This window comes from Papio anubis, chromosome 1 (genome assembly GCF_008728515.1).
Source record: "Papio anubis isolate 15944 chromosome 1, Panubis1.0, whole genome shotgun sequence".
NCBI lineage: Eukaryota > Metazoa > Chordata > Mammalia > Primates > Cercopithecidae > Papio > Papio anubis.
The window spans coordinates 200,105,867-200,130,174 of NC_044976.1; the positions used below are offsets into that span (position 1 = coordinate 200,105,867).

Here is a 24,308-nt window from a genome sequence, read left to right on the forward strand (position 1 = left end):
ATGTGTTCCCTTCCAGGCAGATGCCCGTCTTAGCACCAGTGGGAAGGGTCCTGGCCAGCACCAGCCCTTTCTTTCAATGTGTGGGAGTTCCTTTCCTTGGAGGGGTAACACACCTTCCTTCGGAGTCAGCAGGCCCCGCCCTTCCTGGCAAGCTGATGTGGATAGAAGGAAGGAAGACTGCCCTGAGAAGAGCTGGAAGCACCGGGGAGAGGCACTCCAAGACTGGTTTGTTGGTTCGAACTCACATAGGCAGCATGGAGCACTGTGTAGCCCCTGCCGAGCTGTGGCTTCAGCCCTCCCAGCCTGATGAGGAGCTGGAAGCAGCTATGTTAAGTCCTTAGTCTTGCATTCCCGTGCATCTCAGTCCCTTCTTTGTTCAAAGGTTCGCCGTAGGGAGAGGAAGTAAATGGTAGGGAATGAGAGCAGGTCCTGTAGTTAGCAGGCTTGACTTTTTTAGCACAGACCGGGATGAGGAGGGCTAGAGAAGTCAGAGGAAATTCCAGTGATGAAAGCACCAAGAGCCAGGTGTGTGTGGAGCCCCAGGGGCTTCCACGCGGCCCCCAGCCCACCACAAAGAGTGGCTTCCCCTTTCTGTTTGCAGGTAACAGACCTTGGACAGTGGCCCCCTGTGTAGAGAGCATCTGCTTTGGGCTTAGCGCTGGAGGCCCTGCCCCTGGAGGGGGATGTGTCCAGTTCTAGAGTTCAGTGTTGGGAAATTTGGTCAGTGACAGAACCATGGGACAGAGACAAAGAAGGGATTTCTTCTCAGGGCTTGACCTCCCTGGTGTGGGAGCCGGCTCACCTGGCAGGGCTGTGGTATGGTGGGGTACCATCAGCAGGGCGCCATCGGAAGGAAAGACGGGCTTGCAGTGGGGGAGTGAGAATGAACTGGAACCTGTGAGGATAAATGGAGCCCGCATCTGGCTCTTGCTGCCTCCTGGTCTCCCCAGTTCAGTGATGGGGTGACATGCAGAGGAAGCTGCACATGCACTTGGCCCAGGATTCGGGGAAGCTGAAGGAAGAGACTCAACAGGAGCTGGAGGAGTTGCATGCCTGCCTTCTGCCCCAAGCCAGCAGGAGAGCCTGCAGCTCTGGGTCACCGTGTGGGAGCTGCAGTGGAGCCCAGGCTGCAGCAGCCTGCTGCGTGTGAGCATGCAGCCACCCCACCCCACCACCTGCAGCTGTTTCCTGTGACCAAGGCCAACCTCAAACCATCCAGGAGGGGAGTCATGGGGAACACAGGTCCAGCCTAGCTAAGCCGATCCAGTGCAAAGCTACCTCAGTAACCACATGGAGGTAAGCTACTTCCTCCACCCCAGCCTTCATTGATAGACCCCAAATGTTTGTCCCCATCTCCCTGAGTGCTCTGCCCTTCCCATTTGTTTTAGAACATAGAAGGAGAGGGTTATGACTTAACATCCCCTCCAACTCCAGCATTATTATTCGCATTTTACAGATGAGGAAACGGAGCTTAGGTCATCAGGATAACTAATAAGTAGGGTTGAAACCCAAGCAAGATAATTCCAGAGCCTGGTTTACTAATTGTTAGGTAATTCTCCATCCCTAAAATCAGCACTACAATAAAGAAGTTGACAGTCAAGAATTGGAATGTAAGTTGTTGATTTCTTTGACCCTGTCAAGCCCCACGCTGGCCCTGGACTCAGCACACTGCCTTTCTCAATGACAGCCTTGATGCCATAACTCCTGCTTCTAGGAAACATGCCTGTAATCCCAGAACTTTGGGAGGTCGAGGTGGGTGGATCACCTGAGGTCAGACGTTCAAGACCAGCCTGGCCAACATGGTGAAACCCCGTCTCTACTAAAAATAAAAAATTAGCTGGGCATGGCAGCACGTACCTGTAGTCCCAGCTACTCAGGAGGCTAAGGCAGGAGAATCACTTGAACCCGGGAGGCGGAGGTTGCAGTGAGCCAAGATCGTGCCACTGCACCCAGCCTGGGCAACAGTGTGAGACTCCGTCTCAAAAAACAAAAAGAAAAAGAAACAAGAATCTTTGGGAAAAAAGCAAAAGGCTTCAGAGCCTTTGTCCGTGGCTCCCCCAGAACGTCTCTCCTTTCTTTGATACGTGTTTTATTTGCTTTGCTTTGGAGAAATTACTATTGAATAAAGCTTAAAGATGGAATAATACTTATATACTATAAACCTGTAATTAGTTTCAATTTTTCTAACATATAGACTTAAAAGAGGGTGCCAGCCACAGGAGAAGTTTTTTCGTTCTACTATAACACTGCTGGGGAGGCCGTGAGTAGGCCATTCGGGGACCCAGGCTGACTGGAAGTCAACCATCTCCATCCTATGGCTCCCAAGTTCACCCTGGGGAAACCTCCTGCGTTCATTTCCAGGGCTGCTGTAACAAATTACCACAAGTGTGGTGGCTTAAAACAACAGAAGCGCATTCTCTCAGTTTTGGAGGCAGAAGTCTAAGCTCATGGTGTCAGCCGGGCCGTGCTCCCGCCGCAGGCTCTAGGGGAGATTCCTGGCCTCCTCCAGCGTCCTGTGGCTCGAGGTTCCTTGGTTACGGCAGCATCACCCCAGTCTCTGCCTCTGTCTTCACGTGGCCTCCTCCCGTTCTGACGGATAGGGACACTGTCATCAGATTCAGGACCCACCCGGTTAATCCAGGATGATCGCATCTTGAGATCCCATGCTTAATTACATCTGTAAGGACCCTTTTCCAAATATGTTCACATTCACAGGCTCCGGGGGTGGGAGGTGGACATATCTTTTTGGAGGCCACCGTTCAGCCTACTCTCCCTCCACTGCAGCCTACCAGAAAGAGAAAGGAGTGTGACGGGGACGCCCAGGGTGTGGCTGTGGCCCCAGTTTGGATGAGCACAAAATCCTTCCCCTCACTCCAGTGTGTGGAGCTCAGGCATGTGGGGCCAGGAACTGTAGTTTTAGTTGCGTGTCCAGAAAGGAGAGAAAGAAAAAAAGGATTTGGAACTTCTGCAGACAAACTCCCCAATCTCTGATCTGGGATCAATAAAGGTAATCCTCACGGGTCCCTAGAACTGCTATATAGAGTTGCCCATATGGGAACCCCACCGTCACCAAACAGTGCTGCCCATGGCTTAATGATCCCAGCGATGGAATAAAAGCAGGGTCACTCAGGAACTGTAGTGCAGGAGGTAAGGGCTGATTTTCCTTTGCGGGGCCCTTTTGAAATAACCATGAAGCTCTCTGGTACTCGGGTCTAGATGTCACTCCAACAGCAGCAACAGCTCTGGTGGTGTAGTAATTGGAGCCAGCATGGCTGAGTCATTGACGACGTGGACATCTCCATAGTATCTTGATGTCTCAGAACTCAAAAGCAGTGATCAACTGCAGATGCTGAACTGTTAGATTCTTAAACAAGATCTGTTAGGGGTCCACGTTTGAAGGCAGTGTTATTTTCTCTGTTCACGGCATCTGAATACATCTGGTGGATCTTTCCCTCCCTATCAGCAGCCAGACAATCCAGTTGGTTCCAGCAGTTTGTGAAAAGCAGGCCTTTGCCAGTTGGCAGTCCTCTCTCCATGTAAGACCTCAGCCTCAGCGCCCTCAGGGAAACGCTGCTTGTCTTTTGAGATGTGCAAACAGTCCTGGTGCTGCCTGCGAGTCTCAGTGTTTGCCCTGAAAATATCCTGCTACTTTTGATCAGCCACTAAGCTTCGTGTTGGATGGCTGTGAACATCTGTGAATTGTTCAGTGAAGGAAGGGTTACCTTCATTTGATTGCGAAAGTTTCTCCATTTTCCACTCAACCCTCAGCTGGTTTTCGTGTGGAGACTGAATTTCAGAACAATCAGCATTCTCATTTTTCCTTAGCTCTCACTAATCTTGAACTAAAATATATTATTGGCCGGGTGTGGTGGCTCATACCTGTAATCCCAGCACTTTGGAAGGCCAAGGTGGGCAGATTACCTCAGGTCAGGAGTTCCGAGACCAGCCTGGCCAATATGGCGAAACCCTGTCTCTACTAAAAATACAAAAATTAGCTGGGCATGGTGGCAGGCACTTGTATTCCCAGCTACTTGGGAGGCTGAGGCAGGAGGATCGCTTGCATCCGGTAGGTGGAGATTGCAGTGAGCAGAGATCTCACCATTGCACTCCAGCCTGGACAACAGAGCAAGATTCCATCTCAAAAAAAAAAAAAGGGGGGGGGATTATTAATCTTCAGAGTGGCATTCTGACCTTTTAAATTAACTCTTGTGTAATCCAGCTTGATGGCATGTTGGGACCTGATTGACCCTCCTATGCTAAACAACTGAAAATCGACACTGTGAAACAGCGCCGCCCAGTGTTGGATGCCGGCAGTGCAGGGTCCTAGAGAGAAGGGGCAGGTAGGGGGTCCTGCGATGGCCCAGGGTCTCGCATGGGGGGTCTCTGGATGCACAGGAACATTCAGAGCCCAGCCGACTCCCTGAGAGGAGGCAGTGTGGAGTTTGGGGACACTGAAGAGGCTGGAACTGGGGTTGCAGAGTAATGGAGAGGAGCGAGGTCTCTGGAGCGTCACTTTGCTTTTGGAGCTGGGTATTGACCAGCCTGCCTGTGTAAAGAGGTTGTCAAGGCCAAGGAAGGAATCCCCAGAAAGGAGCAGGTAGAAAAAAGCCCCAGAACAAAACGGGCCTGAGAAAAGTGTGTCCAGAGTGGAAAGACGTGGAGGGTGGGGGTTTGGCCCCAGCAGTGGAGCCAAATTTACCTGATGTAAAGGGCTGCCCTGAAGCCACCTCACAAAACATAGATACAAGCCTCGAAGGATGACACTCTCTCCACCTAACTTCCTGTTTTTAATTTTAGCTGCAGGGTGTACATGTGCAGGTTTGTTACATGAATATATTGTGTGATGCTGAGATTTGGGCTTCAGTGGAACTCGTCACCCAAATAGTGAACATAGTAGTGAGTAGATAGTTTTCCAACCCTTGACCTTCTCTTTTCCTCCCCTTTTTAGAGTCTCCAGGATCTGCTGTTCCCATATTTATGGCCCAATGTGTACCTAGTGTTTAGCTCCCCCTTATAAGTGAGAACACGTGGTGTTCAGTTTTCTGTTCCTGCATTAATTCATTTAGGGTAATGGCCTCTGGCTGTATCCATGTTGCTGCAAATGACATGATTTCATTCTTTTTTATAGCTGCATAGTATTCCATGGTGTATATGTACATTTTCTTTATCCAGTCCACCACTGATAGACACCTAGATTGATTCCATGTCTTTGCTATTGTGAGTAGTGCTGTGGTAAACATCAGTGCATGTGTCTTTTTTGTACAATGGTTTATTCTCCTCAGGGTGTATATGCAGTAATGGGATTGCTGGGTCAATAGTAATGCTATTTTTTTGTTCTTTGAGAAATCTCCAAACTGCTTTCTACAGGGGCTGAACTAATTTACAATCCCAGCAACCATGTGTGTGTGTTCCCTTTTCTCAGCCTCACCAGCATCTTCTGTTCTTTCGATTTTTTAATAGTAGCCATTCTGACTGGTGTGAGATGGTATCTCATTGTGGTTTTGGTTTTCATCTCTCTGATCATTAGTGATGTTGAACATTTTTTCATATTTGTTGGCCGCTTGTGTGTCTTCTTTTGAGAGGTGTCTATTCATGTCCTTTGCCCACTTTTTAATGGGGTTGTTTTGTTGATTTGTTTAAGTTCCTTGTGGATTCTAGATCTTAGACCTTTGTTGGATGCATAGTTACTAATATTTTCTCCCGTTCTTTAGTTCATCTGTTTCCTCTGTTGGTAGTTTCTTTTGCTCTGCAGAAGCTCTTCAGTTTACTTAGTACCGGTTGTCAATTTTTGTTTCTGTTGTGTTGGCTTTTGAGGACTTAGTCATAAACTCCTCGCCTGGATCCAGCTAACTTAACAGAAGAATGAGACTACTGAAGTTCAGGGGTGTGGGCCCTGAGACCCCTACTCTCTTGAAGTGATACAGTCACTGACATGTTTATGGGTCCATCAGAGTCACTCAGAACATCTCTGATCATTGTGCAACTTTAAAAATTATGTGGGGTAAACATGTCCACACAAAAACCCACACATGGGTGTCTATAGCAGCTTTATTAACAATTGCCCAAACTTGGAAACAACCGAGATGTCCTTCAGTAGGTGAATAAATAAACTGTGACACATCAAGACAGTGGCATATTATTTAGCAATAAAAAAGAAATGAACTATCATGAAAAGACATGGAGGAACCTTAAATGCATATTACTAAAGTGAAAGAAGCTAGTCTGGAACAGCCACATACTGAATGATTCCACTGTATGACATCCTGGGTGGGAAAGGCAAAGCTATGGAGAAGATGGGAACAGGATCGGTGGTTACCAGTGGTTAGGAGGGAAGGAGGGATGAATAGGAGGGACACAGAGGATTTTCAGGGCAGTGAAACTCCTGAAAATTGTCTAAACCCAGAGAATGTACAACACCAAGAGCCAACCCTAATGTAAACTATGGACATTGAGTAATAATGATGTGTCAGTGTAGGTTCGTGGGTTGTAAGAAATGGACCACTCTGCGGGGGGGATGTCAATAGGTGGGGAGACTGGAAGGGAGTAGAGGGTATATGGGAAATTGCTGTGTCTTCCTCTCCGTTTTGGTGTGGGCTTAAAACTGCTCTAAAAAACTAAAGTCTGCTAGAAAAAAAAATCACGTGGAATGGTATTCAAATTCACCATACACGATTCAAAACCTTCAGTCCATGTTTCAGTAGTTGGAATTTTTCAGATTTTAGGAAGGTAAAGTGGCCCATATAGTGTATATCCCATAACACCCCCAGGGGCTTCCGGAATAACACCTTATAATCACACGTACATCTTTGTGCAGCAAATTGAGGAATATTCACACTATCAATTTTTTCTTCTGAGGATCTTAAAGAGCCTGATGTCTGTCCCCATCAGGTTTTACTGCCAAGTGCGTAAAAAAACTTTCCATTTTTCAAACTAATTTCTTCAGAGACTGTTCAAAGCATCCCCTGACCATGGTCTCATGCGCAGCTGAAATCTCGCATTGACAGTGATTGTAGTTGCTGAGTAATTGCCTAGTCTAGGAGACAGGCACTTGCAACTCCAGGAACACTTAGAATTCAGTGAAAAAATGTTTCAGAGAAACTGACCTGTGGAATGAATTTTGTGTGTGTGTGTGTTAAGTAACCTGCAAAATGTTAGTATTTTGTATCTTTCTAATAGCTGAGAGATCTATCCTGACCCAGCTTCCCATTTACAAGTGCACAGAGAACAGCAGGAGAACAGTGCTGGTTGGCAACTTCATACTCCTAGCGACTTCCAGAAGCCGAAGCCGCCACTAAGTAGAAGAAATTTGGTTCGTCGACTGCCAGCTGCCTTTTAAAATAAAGTCACAAACTTAAATGCTCTATTTTTCCAGCACTTGGCTGCGCTGTCTCAGGTCATTACAAGCAACTTCCAAGCCTGGACCTCCCGTAAAATTGCAGATTCTGACTCTGTAGGTCCAGGAGGGGCGTGAGAAGCTGCCTTCTAACAAGCTCCCAGGGCAGCTGCTGCCACTGCAGGGCCAAGCGCCACACTTTGAATAGTGAGACCTTAAGGCACTTCTGCTCTCTGTACTTCCAGTTCTCCCGAGAAACTTGGCGTCCTGCAGCTGTTTCGGAGAGTCCATGTGTGCCAGCTCTACCCACTTTGAGGGCAGAACAAGCCAGGAAGCGCTGAGAGTGGGACTGGAGGGTAACTGAATAAAACTGGTGACGGGGAGTTACAACGAAGCAACTAAGGGCACTGCTGTCACCGACAGAATCCCCTCATCTTGACATCGAGCTAGGGAGATGTGTTCAAAATCAGGGGAAGACTCTCGGAAATGTGAGGGGAGAAGCCAAGATTTGTAATCCCCGTGGCAGATTTCACTTTCGTTCTGATCAATAGCTAACACATGGTACGGCTTGCTTATTTATTGCAATATGTATGGAAGGGAGGAAGATTGAGTGCCTTACACACATAGGTAAGACAGGATCACCATTGCTATCAGCTGACGGCCACGGGCCTGCTGGGTGCCTACTGCCTCCTTGGCTCTCCCCAAGAGTCCAAACTGTGGGCCTAATCCCATCGAGGAGGAGCAGGCGGAGGCACTCAACAGATGGGGAAAAATTGCAAATATTTATTTGTGAAGATTTATTTCTCTACCTTCCACTCCCGGGGCACAATACCAACAGCAGTCTGGCCCTGTGTCACCAGGATGGAAGAAGTCCTGTCTGCCTGGTTCCTTTCCCAGGTGCCATGTGGGGTATGGGGCCTTCCCTGTCACCCTCTTCCCACCCCCTGTCCATCACACAGATGGCCACCACTGCTTACCAATGGAAGTGTCCAGAGAAAAGCATCACCTAAAACTTCAAAGGACTGCTAAGTACTGGCTCAGGCTTCCAGTGGAAATTCCATCCAAAGTCCAGGAAAGCACTTTGGTTTGCACAGTCTATCTGCTAAATTGTATACATCTGTTTGGCTGCTAAATGAAAGAATTTTGGGAGGCTTATTGTTGCAAGACGTTTATTACTAACACAAAGGAGAAATAACCAGCTATGGTTTCCACATTCAAACAGAAATTCAGATGCTTGCATCTTTCACGTGTTGTTCAAAAAAATCACAAGCATCTGTGGAAAAAACTAAGCTACTGTAGACACTACACGGAGGTCATGTTCTTACATTCAAGACACTAAATACAAACCGAAGGCAATGCAAAAATGTATACTTTAATTTTAAAACCCAATTTTTGTTCTCAACTTGAAAAGGGAACACTTTTTTGTTTCACAAACAAGCTGGTCGGTTGGAATTCTTTTTGGAACGGTGGTCCCGCGCTAAACACTGGTTCTTGCCTCCCCACCCCCATTCTCTAAAATAAACCCAGCAACCTGGGAGGCGCATTTGTGCTGCCACAGGTTTCTTACTGCTCACTCCACGCAGCACCACTTAGACCAAGGAGAAACGACTGCTTTCCAGCTCGAAGTTGACTCATTAGAAGAAAAGGTGGGAGACTGGGGGTGACAAATCGCTGGTTTGTCCAGAGTTACTCTCTGCTGCTGGCCTTCGCCTCAAAGGCCAGGGGCAGAGGCCTTGCCAGGCGCTGTGTTCTGGGGCCCTGACCTCATGCTGGGCTCAGCGGGTTGGCCACACGGCCCAGGAAGTGCAGGGCAGTGGCACTTTGATCATACACAGCAAACAGGAATGGGCGGTCCAGGGTCACCTCCAAGAACTCAGGCCTGTTCAGCTGTCGGGTAGACTCTGTGGGCTCTCTCTCATCCGCTTCGAGTTCAAAAAAAATGCTGTTCAGCACCTGCAAAGCGGCAGACATCAGGGTCATTCTGAGGGCGCACTGGGTGACCCAGGGTGCTGAGGGCTAGAGGGCCGGGGAGGGCTCAGGACCTCTGTGATGTGCACTGTCCTGGAGGGAGACATTGTCCAGTCTGCCAGGAGGATGCACAGTGTATGCCTGCTCCTCAGTGTAGGCAAGGGTGTGTCTGTGTAGATGACCCTTACTCGGCCACAGTGGCCAAACTCACGTACCGGCTCCTCCCTACCACGCCCCTCAAGTCCTCCCATCTTCACGTTCCGCCCGGCTGTTCTGGTCAGAATTCCTGGCTCCCTTGGCCATGGCCCACCAGTGCCAGGACTTAGCTAACTTAGCACAGAGGGCTCATCCCACTGGCCCCTGTAGGAACTCCCACTTTCTCCCCAGCACGGAGCACAGGGCCCAGAGCATCCAGGGGCATCCTTGGTAGCCACAGATGTGCATGGTGCCGCATGGCAGGGGACATTCTGTCTGCGCTCAGCATTTCCCTGAAGAAGGGGCTGGACCCAGGGCACCAGGTCCAAGGGTGCTCACTCTCTTCATCCCGGTTTCAACTCCACTGTAGTATCCCTGGAGGACCCTGAGGCAAGGCAAGGCCGAGCAGGACCATGGAACACACCGCCAGCAGGAGGAGGCGGAGCAGGACCATGGAACACACCGCCAGCAGGAGGAGGCGGAGCAGGACCATGGAACACACCGCCAGCAGGAGGAGGCGGAGCAGGACCATGGAGGCAGGACCATGGAGACACCCCAGCAGGAGGAGGGGAGGCAGACAGGACCATGAACACCCCCAGCAGGAGGGAGGCGGGGCAGGACCATGAACACACATGTGGGAGGAGGCCGGGCAGGACCATGAACCTCTGCCCCTTTGCCCCAGGCAGGAGGTGGAGCAGGACCATGGAACACACCCCAGCAGGAGGAGGTGGAGCAGACAAGACCATGGAACACACCCCCAGCAGGAGGAGGCGGAGCAGGACCATGAACACACCCCAGCAGGAGGAGGCGGAGCAGGGGAGGGATTTGCTGCTGTGCACCTAGAAAGCCTCACAATGCTCTGGCCACTTCTCTCCCACCTTTGGCCCTACTCTCCTCTCCCTCTTGCCCTGCTGGCCCCACCCACAGCCTCCTCTGTGTCCCTTTCATCCATGCCCCCCACCCTGTGAACACTCGGAACCCAGGTCAGGCACAGACACAGGCTCGCGCATACCTTCCCCACCCTGAGGTTGTCATTGCTCAATTTTTGCAGGTTCAGCTCGGTGCCCAGAATGGCGGGCAGCTCAGCCTGGGCAAGCAGGTCCTGCAGGTCATAAGATCCTCGCAGCACCAGTCGGGGCATGGTCAGGTGGATGGCCCTGGGGAGATGAGGCACAGTTAGGAAGGCTCCAGGCCACACAGAGAGGGCTCTCCCAGAGGCCAGGCGGGCATATGCTCATTGTACCCAACCCTGACGACAGGGATGTTTGCCCCCCTCCCACCCAACTAGGTCATCCTCCCCCTTGGGGAAAATTTCAGCAAAACCTACAATAAAAAACGTTCACGTCATTTGAAATACTATGACATTGACCGATGAGGACCTAGGAATGGTTGTCCTTTGGTGCATTCTGTTTTTAGATTGGCTGCACTGAAGGTGTGTTACTTGGGTAATTTTAAAATGCTATTCTCTAAATAATGCACTGTGTTTTACTACTGCAACAGCAGTGTTCTTGATGACAAGACACCCATGAAAAGGAGGGAGACAGGAGGGTACAGTGTCAACTCGTGCTGGACACGTTGCTATGTCAACTCAATTGATCTTTGTAAGAGCCTCTTCCATCTTCTGGCATCCTTCAGAGCCCATGGACATTTCCAGTGATATATCAAGCACTTATAAGAGCTGACAGTACATCCATGTTTACAATGTACACTGCACTAGTCACAGCATCTCAAAGGTGAAAGCAACCCACGTGTCCATCGATGGACGAGTGGATAGACAAAAGGTGGTAACCACATGCAAGGGAATATTATTCAGCCTTCAAAAGGAAGGACATTCTGACACGTGCTACAACATGGGTAGACCTCGAGGACATCGTGGTGCTTGCCAGGAGCCCAGGGGAAGGGAAAATGGAGAGTTAGTGTTTCAGCAGGGCAGAGCTTCGGTCTGGGAAGATGAGAAGGTAAATGGAGATGGATGGCGGTGATGGCTGCACAACAGTGTGAATGTGCCTAGTGCCACTGAACTGTGCACTCGAAAATGGTTACGATGGCAAATTTTGTTATGTATATTTTATCACCATAATTTTTAAAACATAAAAAGCATCCAGAGCTGATGTCAAGAAGCCATCGTGTCACTCAATGCCTGCCTCTGGGATCAGATTTCCAGGCCTTGATGATCTGGGGGGATGTGTAGGTTGAATCCAAGGCTCTATGGAAGGGAATTGCAGCAGGAAAGAGGTGCTAACGACACCTGTCCCCGCCCAGCCGCCAGCCGCCAGCCGCCAGCAAGGACGTTCTGGAGTCAAGGCATGCTCCCTGAGAAGGCTCCACCCCCGCTCACATGGAGTCCAAACCCTCCTGGCAAGTCAGTTCCAAGAAGCTCTTGGATGCCACAGATGTGCTGTGTGTCAGGTGTGGGGCCAAACTGTTCCTCTCTCAGAGGGCGGATTGCAATGTGTTCTTTCCCTCCAAAACCACCAAGCAAATGTAAGCACAGAAGCAGCATTCTTCCTCCCCTCCTTTACCTTGCCTGCACCTGAAAGACAGACGGTGGATGGAGAGCTGGGTGCTGGGTGGATGGAGAGCTGGGTGCTGGGTGGATGGAGAGCTGGTGGATAGACACACAGGCCGCCTGCCCAGCCCATGCCACTGCGGCCCTGCCCTGCTCTGCACCCAAGGCTCAGTTCATGTGTGTCTACTCCCCACCCCACCCCCAGTGGGGGCAGAAGGACAGCTCGGCTCCCACATTCCAGGGGAGACCAGGAGGCTCCTACCGGGAAGACAGTTTCTTCATCCAGTTGAGGGAGTTTTGCTGGAAAGTGAGACCCTCCACCTTGTCCAGGTCAGAGGCGTAGTGAGGCTGGATCAGCAGCAAGCAGGCGCTCTCAGTAAAGGGCACTTGAGTCACTGAGAAGTTGTCCTGGGCGTCGCTCCAGTGCTGGAAGGTGCCCACGCCAGACAGCATGGGGACAGACACTGAGGTGCTGTTGTCCACCCAGAACTCCTGGGGCTCAGCCAGCAGGGAGAAGTCCTTCATCTTCCCTGAAATCCAGACAGGAGACGGGGAGGGAAGAGTCAGCCGGGACAGGGGCAGGGACGAGGGCTGGCAGACACCGAAGGCCCAGATCCTGCCCCTCTCCCTGCCACAGCCTCCTTCCCTGGCCCGCCCCAGGCCACTCTGTATTCTCCTGGCCACAGGACCCCAAGTGTAGCTCAAATCTTCCTGCAAAATGCAGCCATTTGAGTTCACTGAGGCAGCCCTAACTGCCACCTGCTGAAGACATATAACATGCCAGGCACTGAACCAGAGGTTTGCGTCTGTCATCTTAAGGGACATATGCCACTGGTACCTGCCAGGTCAACTCAAACCTACATCTGTCCTGACACAGAGGCTGTGATTTGACACACTCACTTTTTAAAAATTTTAAGAGATACTATTTTTTAGAGTGACTACGTTCACAGCAAAATCGAGCAGAAAGTACAAAAAGTTCCCATGTAACTCCTGTCCCCCCACACACAGCCTTCCCCGTGATCAACATCTCACACCAGAGTGGCCCATTTATTGCAGTTGATGAACCTGCATTGACACGTCCTCAGCACCCAAAGTTGATGGTTTTCTTTGGGGCTCCGTCCTGGTGTTTTACATTCTGTGGCTTTGCATGCATGTAGAATGATGCGCAGCCACCACTGCAGTATCCCACTGCTCCTAGAGGCCCCTGCTCATGCTCACTTTTTAATCCATGTCCAGCCCCAGCAGTGGCAGAGCCTGCCGGCTGTCCTGTGGCCCCCACCCTCCCCCATCACAGTCACGGAATACAGAGCTGGCCACGCAGGCTCCGGGAACGAGGGCTCCATTCTTCAGCAGCCCTTGCTACTGAGGAGACTCACAAGACCTCGCTGTGACGAATGGATTTGCACACTGGGCCCTGGGGGCAGGGGTGAGCCCTCTGTTCTCCCTACCCCCTGCCCCGCTCACAGGGCCGTGGAGAAGACAGAGAACTCGGGAGAGCCCGGCGTGGGAGAAGGACACAAACTTGTGTGTGAAGCAGTTACCCGGGGTCTCTCCATGACGGCAGCCCGTCCTCTGCCTCGACCTTACACTAGTGCATCACAGGATGCCCTCGGCTGTCCTCCCACTCACCTTGAAAGGCCCATTTTGTGGTAGTTTTTAGGAGAAGAGGGTGAAATTGTATATGAGTTTGTCACAGAGCAGTCCTCTGGGCACGTGACGCTTGGGAGTCTGAGTAGAGATGGTTCAGAAACAGTGGGGTCTCCCTTTGTACTGAATTGGAGCTTCCAGCAGGGAAATAGGGAAGCTGGGAGGACAGAACTGGCAGGTGGGAGCTGGGCATGGCTGTGCCTCCCCTGGGTCTGGGTCTTGTGAGAAGGCAGTGGCAGACCTGGCATATTCCTCGTCCTCAGTCCTCGGAGCACTCAGTCTCGGGAGGGCATGTGAGCGGGAAACTGCAGGATCCTCCTTGCACATTCCCTACAGGGACCTCGGTGCCGCCCACCCAGGCTAGCAAGGCTTTTAGTTTAGAGGGAGGAAAGGGACAATTCTTTTCTTCCAACAAAAACTAAACCAAAAAAAGGAAGCTGCTTCCCAAAAGATGTTGGAATTTGACATGAGAGTGGCTGCCCTCTTCCCTCTGTTCGTCTGACACACACACAGCTCACCATTCTCATCCGAAGGCTAGGTAAATCTCTCGAGCTCAAGTCAGCTGGCATTGTGGAAACTGCCGGGGCCAGCGTCCCATGCTCAGCAGCACAGCAGGTGCTGGGCAAAGGGTGCCCTGGAGCCCATCGGGCCCCAGATCCTCAGGTCCTCTCTAGTGGGACACATCTAGCTGCCTGCTGAGGTCATGTACATAGAACATCATTGCTAAAGGGGAATCTAGAGGTCCCGAGACAGCCCCCGATCTCCTCACTGGACAGGCCATGTGGGCAGGAAGGGGCTGTCTCCTTTCATGGAAACTGAGACCAGCAAAGGTTAGGAAGTGGGGCAGGGGCAGGGCAGCATGTGGTGGAGGCCAGGGAGGATGCCGGGCTTCCTTTGAGTCCTGATGTCATTGGTTTTTTTCTTCTTTCTCCTCTTCCTCATGGCCTGGCTCTGAGGTCTGGGTGAGGTGGATGGGCTGTCTTTCGAAGGGAGACCCATTTCAGATGCCACTGGCTTTCTTGCCTTTGCCTTCTGCAGGACCCTCCTTCTCAGTGAGCGCTCCTCCCAGCACTCCTCCTAGGTTCAGCAGGCTGAGCCCACGTGTCCCCGCTCTGCCCTGCACAGCGTGCTGCCACCCTCAACCGGGCAACCCTCAGGCTGGCCTCTGCCCTGTGACCAGTCAGTGCCAGGGCTGAGCAATCCCCCATCTATCACCTCCCCTGAACCCGCAGGGAGAGACCTCAAGGATGTTGTCACGGTAAGAAAATCACCACGCGCCACTGAACCTCTTTCTGCACAGTCCTGTCTTTCACCGCCCGCCTGGCTCTCTGTCCCTCACGAGGTTACACATCTTGACGGAGCCTCATCAATGTCTCTCAGACACACCCCTCAGCCCCACCCCACCCATGGATTCGCCGAGCTGCTCCCCGAGCGCGTGTTCCCGTGACTGTGTGCCTGGACTCTTGCGTAACCTTCAAACAACCCTCCCTGCCTCCAGTCCACACACGGCAGGCTTCCGGGACGACCTCTGAACGAATGTGTCCCCATTCCCACACCTACCTGGCATGGCATTCAAAGTGTCTCCAGCTCTGCCCTCCCCAGGCCCATTTTCTGGTTCAACACTCATGCCAAGCCAAACACCCCATCCTCGTTCCTTGCCCCAAACTCTGCAGGCTGGGCCCATCATGCTTGCTCCTGGCTTCACCAGCCCCGTTCCCCTCACTGCCAGGTGAGGCCTGCTGTCCACTCCCCAGTGACCTCTGTCCTCTGAGGGCTCCGAGCCCTCCCTGAGTACCTTGTACAGCACGTTTCCCTGCAGCTCCATATCCTAGGCGTTTGCCCATTGACCTTTAAAAGCCTGGAGTCAGGGCCTCTACAACCCTCCTCTGGCCTCCTCTGAGATGCCAGGCTTAAAGTCTTACAAGTAGCAAATCCTCAATGAGTATTTGTTAAAAGAATGCTTTAAGCAATCTTTGGCTGGGTGCAGTGGCTCATGCCTGTAATCCCAACACTTTGGAAGGCTGAGGTGGGAGGATCGCTTGCAGCCAGGAGTTCAAGGATACAGTGAACAATGATTGCGCCACTGCACTTCAGCCTGGGGGACGAGCGAGACCCTGTCTCAATTAAAAAAAAAAAAAAAAACCAACGATCTTTGTAGTACGGGTTTTCAGTAATGCCCCTCCTAACATGAAAGGGATTTAAGCAAGCCAATTGCTTATTTCTGCATAGGCCAGGGACCCCAGCTCCTGACCATCTCCAGAGACAAGAACCCGTACCCTCTGAGCGTAGAGCTGGGCTGTGGGGCCAGGAGATGTGGGCTGAAATCCCAGGACACCCACTGGTGGCTGTGCCATCTTGAGCAAGGCACTTTGTTTCTCCGAGTCTCTATTTCTTTACCGGTAAACAAAGGCACAAATACCTCTGCATCACATCATAAGGGGATTAAATGATGTAAGAAAAAGGATGTAGTGTAGTCGTGCACATAGTAGGGCAGCAGGTCCGGGAGGTGGACATCCATCCAGGGACCCAGCGGAGCAGCCACTTCCCCACTCCTCGAGGGTGGCCACCAGGTATGTCCACAGGGCTGCCCCTGCCCATCTCCAAGGCCTGACCTGCTGAGCTCAGCTATGCATTGGAAACTAAGTCCTAGGGCAGAGCCGGCAGAGGGGTTTGCCTTACCTTGGAAATGGATGTAGGTGTTGAAAACCAGGGTGCTGTCTGCACTGGCTCCCGTCAGGGGGCTGCTAATCTTCCATCCTGTCACAGCCTGCATGAACCTGTCAATCTTCTCAGCAGCGACTTCCAGGTCTGTGAAGTCCAGAGAGCGTGGGAGGACCACAGGGGCATAGAGAGCCAGGCCCTGCACAAACGGCTGCTTCAGGTGCAGATCTGGGGCTGTGAATAGGCCCACCACTGTGGACAACAGCAGCTGGGACTGGCCGTCAGCCCTGCCCTGGGCCACAAGCAGGCCCTGTACAGCCTGCAGGGCAGAGAGGACCTTGTGCGCATCCAGCCGGGAGGTGCAGTTCTCGTCCTTCCAAGGGACACCCAGGATTGCCTGTAGCCTGTCGGCTGTGTGGTCCAAGGCTCCCAGGTAGAGAGAGGCCAGGGTGCCAAAGACAGCCGTTGGGGAGAGGATGGTGGCTCCATGGACCACGCCCCATAGCTCACTGTGCATGCCATATATACGGAAGCCCAAGAAGTTGGCCAGCATCCCGACCATCGCGGCCCTCAACTTGTCCTCGGTGTCGAGTTTTGCGGCGACCAGCACTAGCTGGTCCTGCAGGGCCTTTTCATCCACAGGGGACGTCTTGGCCTGTATCGGAACAGGTGTGAAGGTGGGATCTTTGGGCTTCCCAGCATTGGCCTTTGCCAGCTGCTCACAGGTACTCTCATTGTGGATGACGAGGTGGAAGGGGTGTATGTACACCCGGTCACCTGCGGCCAGGCCAGCCCAGGCCAGGAGGCAGAGGATGGTGGCCCTCAGGCTCACGCTGGCAGGAGCCATCTCGGACTGGGGCACTCGCTTCTGCATACCCTGAAATATCATTTTGCAAAGGGTGAAAGGTGATTATTATTAACTGATCGTTAAGTGCCATCTAACCAGATTTTTCATTGTCTCAATATTCTCTGTCACCATTTATCCCAGAATAAGTCCATTCATGTCTACAAAAAAAGAAAAGAAATGGATTCTAAGCTCCATGGAAAATATCTACATGATCCAAGTGCAAAATGCACCAATATAGGCTGAATCATGTCCTAACTCCCCCAATGGCCACAATGCATATGTTGAAGTCCTCAACCCCAGGACCTCAGAATGTGACCATTATTTGGAGACAGAATCTTTAAAGAGATGATTAAGTTAAAATGAGGCCATGAGAGTGAGCCCTGATCTAATATGACCTGTGTCCTTATGAGAAGGGGAGATGAGGACATGGACACACACAGAGGGAAGACCATGTGAGGACAGAGAGAGAAGACAGCCATCTACAAGGCAAGGATAGAGGCCCCAGAGGAAACCAACTCTGCCGATGGCTTGCTCCCGGGCTTCTAGCTTCCAGAACTGTGAGATAATACATTTCTGTTGTTGAAGCCTCCCAGTCTGTGGTACTTATGGCAGCCCAAGCACACTAAGACATGCTCCTGCCTGCGGCTGTAAGTTCTCTCCTAGGAAAATACATATGTGCCAATCAGTAGGTCTTTGTGGAGGCCTCCTAGACCCCTGAGATGCTCATTCAAGGGCCCTAGGGTGAGGGCTGGGAATGGTTTTCTCATCTCCTTGTGGTCCTAATATGCAGCCAGGATTGAGCACCACAGGCTCAACCCAAAGCCCAAGTATTTTCCACGTGTCTCAACCCCAAAACCAGCTCTCAACCATCCCTGCATAGTGCTATCCCCTGCAGAGCCCCAAAGGCATGCACACCTAGCATGGCTTGCCCACTGATACTTGGATTCCTTAGATTAAAAAAAATAAAAATTAAAAAAAAAAAAAAACTTCTCAGGTGGCTCTGATATGTAAGCAGGGTTTAGAACCCCTGCCTTAGACACGGGTCCGGCACCATGTTCTCTCAAAGGCCTTGCAACTGGGCTTCAGCCTCAGCTGCTGCAAATGAAAACTACCCCAAGACCCCAGAAGACAAGGTTCTTGGGCTGGCCCTGCTAATTCATTTCATCTGACTCTTCTTGATTGACGGGATGAACGTTGATTCTATTGATTCATTCAATTCTAACAGTTTGTACCACATCTCACTCATTTCTTGTGGAGGGGGTGTACTGCAATATCGTCACTTCTTAGCCTTTTCTGTCCCCCCAGGGCTACGCCAGGCTTCCTTGGAGCTGTAGCAGGTCATCACTGACTCGAGGCCACCTTGATGCCTTCATTTTTCTGCTTCACCTAAGCACACCCAGTCATTCTTCTTACATTGGCAGCTGGCTTCCGCCACCCAGACCGGTAACCAGCACCTGTCCTCAACACGGTGCAACTGCTGAAGTACCTGGTGTGTTTTGTTCTGCTTCAGTCATTCAAATGCCAAAGAGACTTTGACTTCTGACCTCAGCTACTGCCTCACCCCACTCCCCATGCGTTGACTCCATCCGCTGTTCTCAGGAAGAGCCACACGACATGGAAAAACAACAGAAACTCTCCCTGCTGCTTGCAGGCCTTTCTGTGCAGAGAAGCCTGAGCCACCAGTTCACACCTAATCTAGACAGTCACATCAAATCAGGTCGTCAGGGGAAACCTGTGGGAACCGACTGCTGGGAAGTCCTGCCTGACAAGCGCCACCTGTTCGGGGTTTGGATGGCACTGGTCGGTGCAGCCCACTCACTGTGCTGCTCCTGCGCAGGTATCATCTCCAGAGACGCAATTCCGTGGGCCATTTTTAAGGCAGAGACTGTCGTTTGTTCTCAGTTGTGATCTGCGGCTGCTCCCTAGGCTGGTTCCAGGTCTGCACGCAGCCGCGTCCTGGGAGTAATGGTGCTCTGGGGTGGCGGGCCTGACACCCTTGCCCGGAGCGCCCCTCCGCCTTCTCCCCTCCTGCCCCTGCCTCTTCACCAGCACCTGCCCCTTCTATGTCTCCCTACTTCCCCCAGGCTGAATGCTACAGGTGAAGATGACGGCTCACGCTCCCGTGGTGCCTGTCATTTGCAGGGCATCGTTCTTATATCAACCCCTCTGACCTCATCATAGTCCTCACCTTCCCTGAGGTTTCCTTGGTGCCGTATTTCACCCTGCAGCTTTCCCCACCACACCGGGCACTCTCAACTCTCTCATCCAGCTCCCCTTTTCCCTCCTTATAACCCCTGTACCATGTAGTTACGCACTTGTGCTGTCCAGCGTCTTTGTCTGTTTGCCCTGACGTGAATGTGAGCCCCGGAGCAGGGTTCCCGCTGCTATGTTTCCTAATACAGCCCACATTCCCAGGACAGTCCCCGGGACCTAATGCATCCTGGAGAAGTAGTTAATGAATTGGTTCCTGCTGTTTTCCAGAGGAACAAAGAGGTCCAGTGACTTGTTCAAAGTCACACAGCTGGGAAGAGACAGAACTAGGACTCAGAACCAGGCCCTCTGACTCTGTCATCCACAAGTTTAAGCACCAATCTACGCTGCCCTTGAATGAAATTGGAATCTGCCTTTTAGCTTATCCCAAAGCTTAGAAAGTACTTTCATGTTGTATTAGTTCTCTTCAGCTGCACCACAGCCCCTGAGAGAGGGAGCCCAGGCATCGTTACTAGTCCCATTTTATAGGTGAGCAAATCGAGGTTCAGAGAGATGGTGACCAGCCTGATGACACAGTCAGGGAATCTGTCTCGAGGGAGGGGTAGGGTGACCACTCTGGGGATCCCACCTGGGGACTGACTGAGCCCAGCCCTTCCCTGTGGCCCCACTTCCTGTACAAGCCCTGCTGTTCCTCCTGATGGCAAGAGGACCTGGTGGACTCTTGACCATGATGACTGCTCCTGTGCCAGTCTGCTCCATCCCTGAGGACCCTAACTCTTCTCAGCCGAAGCAGGAAGACCTGACCATCTGGTCCTATTGCTAAGGAGGAGCAGCTCCTCCTGTGAGACCCCTGGGTGGGCACTGAGCGGGGAAAGCCTGCGTCCAGATGACTGGTCTTATGGGAGGGGAGAGATGCTTCAGCCATCGCCAGTGCCCCTCCCGGCCTTTTCCTCCCAGCCCACAGCTCAGTTACGTCTGAGAGGGACAAGGCTGAGAAGGAGCTGAGGGGGCCCCCGGCTTACCTTCTGCTGTAGTACCCAGAACAATGGCAGCTTCTTCCCCTGGCCGGGTCACGAGGCCCTATTTATATCTGAGGGGTGGGGATGGAGCCGTTCCCAGGCTGCCTGTGCACAGGCTGGAGGGGGGTTACATCATGTGGCCAGACCACAGGCTGGCCAGAAAGACAGACGCCAGAAGGGACACTCACGCTGGGACCCCTTCCAGGAAGTCTTAGTGATCGATGCACAGTTTCACTGCTGAACAGAGTGAGCCGGTGCAGGGTCGAGTTACACATTTACCGAAGTTTGCAGGAGTGGGGGCCAAGGTTCCCAGAAACAGGAGCATCTCCCTAGGTGTGTGACAGCTTAAGGCCAATCGCCCAGGCCTGCTGACCCAGTCCCGGGATGTGCCCCTAAGAGGCCACGGGGACATGCAGGCCGGAGGCGCGGAGGGCAGAGGGCAGGGGAGAGTCTCGCTCAGGCAACACGGGGGCCACTCCTGACCCTGCTGCCCGCTCATGGGATGTGTGACCTTCAGCTGCTCCCAACAGCCATTTGGCGCCTACCCTGTGCAAAGGCCTCTAATAGACACTGGGAAAAACACACGAGCAAGTGAAAAGTACCTTCTGGTAGCTTCCAGTGTAGCTGGGAAGACTGTTAAACACCAACAGTAGCACAGCCAGATTAAAAGACACAAACAAAATGCCTTCAGGATGCAGAAAGCATTCACCTGTGCAAGCTGGGGAGGGGCGAGGGAGAGCTATCGCTGGGCCTGCACCTGGAGGAGGAGCTGGTCTGACTTGGAAGCTGCAGAAGGGCTTTTCTGAGGCAGAGGCTTGAGTGACACTCACCAACAAGAGGGAAAGCATGGAGGGGGCGCGTGTGGGGGAATACAAGCAGGCCCGGGTACTGGGCAGGAGGGCTGCAGGAGACAACCCCTGGCCAAACGGCCGCTGCTGCCTGGCCACAGGTTCTCACAAGCTTATGCAGTCACTGTCATATTTCCTGCTGAGCCTCTGGGACCAAGGACTTCAGGCCGCACTCTCAAGGAGCTGGGGTTGACCCACACACAGAAACCTGCTCCCCATCAAGATCGGGGGCCAGGTGCAGTGGCCCACATTTATAACCCAAGTGCTCTGGAAAACTGAGGCAGGAAGATAGTTTGAGGCCAAGAGTTTGAGACCAGCCTAGGCAACATAGCAAGACCCCCATCTGTGCAAAAAATAAAACTAACTGGATATGGTGGTATGCGCTGGTAGTCCTAGCTGCTCGGGAGGCTGGGGCATGAGGATCACTTGAGCCCAGAAGTTTGAGGCTGTAGTGAGCTATGCTCACACCGCTGCACTCCAGCCTGGATGACAGAGACTCTGTCTCTTAAAAAGGACCCTTGTGGACCTCACGCTTTGTGTCTCTTCTTCTGGCTGTTCGTTTGTATTCCTTATAATTAACCAGTAAATGTAAATAAAATGTCTCCTTGATTTTTTGGGGCAGTTTTTCCATATTTATTTGTGTGTGAATTTTTAATATAAATGTGGAAACATAAAGCATTAATGCAAATCAAAATGTTTCAGTGAACAAGTTTCAGCAATTCAACTTTATGATAATTATAAATAAACTTGTTACATTTTTCTGGACAATGCCAGGATTTGGATTTTTTTTAAACAAGTAAATTTCTTCTTCTTTTTTTTTTTTATTAAATTTAATACACTTTAAGTTCTAGGGTACATGTGCACAAACTTGCAGGTTTGTTGCATGTGTATACATGTGCCATGTTGGTGTGCTGCACCCAATAACTCGTCATTTACATTAGGTATATCTCCTAATGCTATCCCTCCCCCCTCTCCCCACCCCATGACAGGCCGCAGTGTGTGATGTTCCCCTTCCTGTGTCCAAGTGTTCTCATTGTTAATTCCCACCTATGAGTGAGAACATGCGGTGTTTAGTTTTCTGTTCTTGTGTTAGTTTGCTGAGAATTATGGTTTTCAGCTTCATCCATGTCCCTACAAAGGACATGAACTCATCCTTTTTTATGGCTACATAGTATTCCATGGTGTATATGTGCCACATTTTCTTAATCCAGTCTATCCTTGTTGGACATTTGGGTTGGTTCCAAGTCTTTGCTATTGTGAATAGTGCCACAATAAACATATGTGTGCATGTGTCTTTATAGCAGCATGATTTATAATCCTTTGGGTATATACCCAGTAATGGGATGGCTGGGTCAAATGGTACATCTAGTTCTAGATCCTTGAAGAATTGCCACACTGTCTTCCACAATGGTGGAACTAGTTTACAGTCCCACCAACAGCGTAAAAGTGTTCCTATTTCTCCACATCCTCTCCAGCACCTGTTGTTTTCTGACTTTTTAATGATCGTCATTCTAACTGGTGTGAGATGGTATCTCATTGTGGTTTTGATTTGCATTTCTCTGACGGCCAGTAATGATGAGCATTTTTTCATGTGTCTGTTGGCTGCATAAATGTCTTCTTTTGAGAAGTGTCTGTTCATATCCTTTGCCTACTTTTTGATGGGATTGTTTGTTTTTTTCTTGTAAATTTGTTTGAGTTCTTTGTAGATTCTGGATATTAGCCCTTTGTCAGATGAATAGATTGCAAAAATTTTCTCCCATTCTGTAGGTTGCCTGTTCACTCTGATGGTAGTTTCTTTTGCTGTGCAGAAGCTCTTTAGTTTAATTAGATCCCATTTGTCAATTTTGGCTTTTGTTGCCATTGCTTTCAGTGTTTTAGACATGAAGTCCTTGCCCATGCCTATGTCCTGAATGCTATTGCTTAGGTTTTCTTCTAGGGTTTTTATGGTTTTAGGTCTAACATTTAAGTCTTTAATCGTCTTGAATTAATTTTTGTATAAGGTGTAAGGAAGGGATCCTTACAGCTTATGACTAGCCAGTTTTCCCAGCACCATTTATTAAATAGGGAATCCTTTCCCTATTTCTTGTTTTTGTCAGGTTTGTCAAAGATCAGATGGTTGTAGATGTATGGTGTTATTTCTGAGGGCTCTGTTCTGTTCCATTGGTCTATATCTCTGTTTTGGTACCAATGCCATGCTGTTTTGGTTACTGTAGCCTTGTAGTATAGTTTGAAGTCAGGTAGCGTGATGTCTCCAGCTTTGTTCTTTTGGCTTAGGATTGTGTTGGCAATGCAGGCTCTTTTTTGATTCCATATGAACTTTAAAGTAGTTTTTTTTTTCCAATTCTGTGAAGAAAGTCATTGGTAGCTTGATGGGGATGGCAATTGAATCTATAAATTACATTGGGCAGTATGGCCATTTTCATAATATTGATTCTTCCTATCCATGAGCATGGAATGTTCTTCCATTTGTTTGTGTCCTCTTTTATTTTGTTGAGCAGTGGTTTGTAGTTCTCCTTGAAAATGTCCTTCACGTCTCTTATAAGTTGGATTCCTAGGTATTTTATTCTCTTTGAAGCAATTGTGAATGGGAGTTCACTCATGATTTGGCTGTTTGTCTGTTATTGGTGTGTAAGAATGCTTGTGATTTTTGCACACTGATTTTGTGTCCTGAGACTTTGCTGAAGTTGCTTATCAGTTTAAGGAGATTTTGGGCTGAGACGATGGGGTTTTCTAAATATACAATCATGTCATCTGCAAACAGGGACAATTTGACTTCCTCTTTTCCTAATTGAATACCCCTGATTTCTTTCTCCTGCCTGATTGCCCTGGCCAGAACTTCCAACACTATATTGAATAGGAGCAGTGAGAGAGGACATCCCTGTCTTGTGCCAGTTTTCAAAGGGAATGCTTCCAGTTTTTGCCCATTCAGTATGATATTGGCTGTGGGTTTGTCATAAATAGCTCTTATTATTTTGAAATACGTTCAATCAATACCTAATTTATTGAGAGTTTTTAGCATGAGAGTTTTAGCATGAATTTTGTCAAAGGACTCTTCTGCATCTATTGAGAT

General features: G+C 50.5%; 1 protein-coding gene across 2 annotated transcripts; it reads right to left on the reverse strand.

Moving 5' to 3' along the window:
- Nucleotides 1–8,485: 8,485 nt before the first annotated feature.
- Nucleotides 8,486–20,904, reverse strand: AGT (angiotensinogen). 2 transcript variants are annotated; one of them, XM_003893781.3, is made up of 5 exons: nt 20,394–20,904; nt 16,332–17,190; nt 12,268–12,535; nt 10,509–10,653; nt 8,486–9,286 (listed from the first exon to the last, which is right to left on the reverse strand). In XM_003893781.3, exons 2-5 carry the CDS (start codon nt 17,185–17,187, stop codon nt 9,098–9,100), a joined length of 1,458 nt encoding a protein of 485 aa, XP_003893830.1. In that variant the 5' UTR covers nt 17,188–17,190; nt 20,394–20,904; the 3' UTR covers nt 8,486–9,097. The 2 variants fall into 2 exon arrangements, with proteins under 2 accessions (XP_003893830.1, XP_009196066.1); XM_009197802.1 differs by having other exon boundaries at nt 16,332–17,318; nt 20,394–20,424.
- Between the last annotated feature and the right edge of the window lie 3,404 nt (nt 20,905–24,308).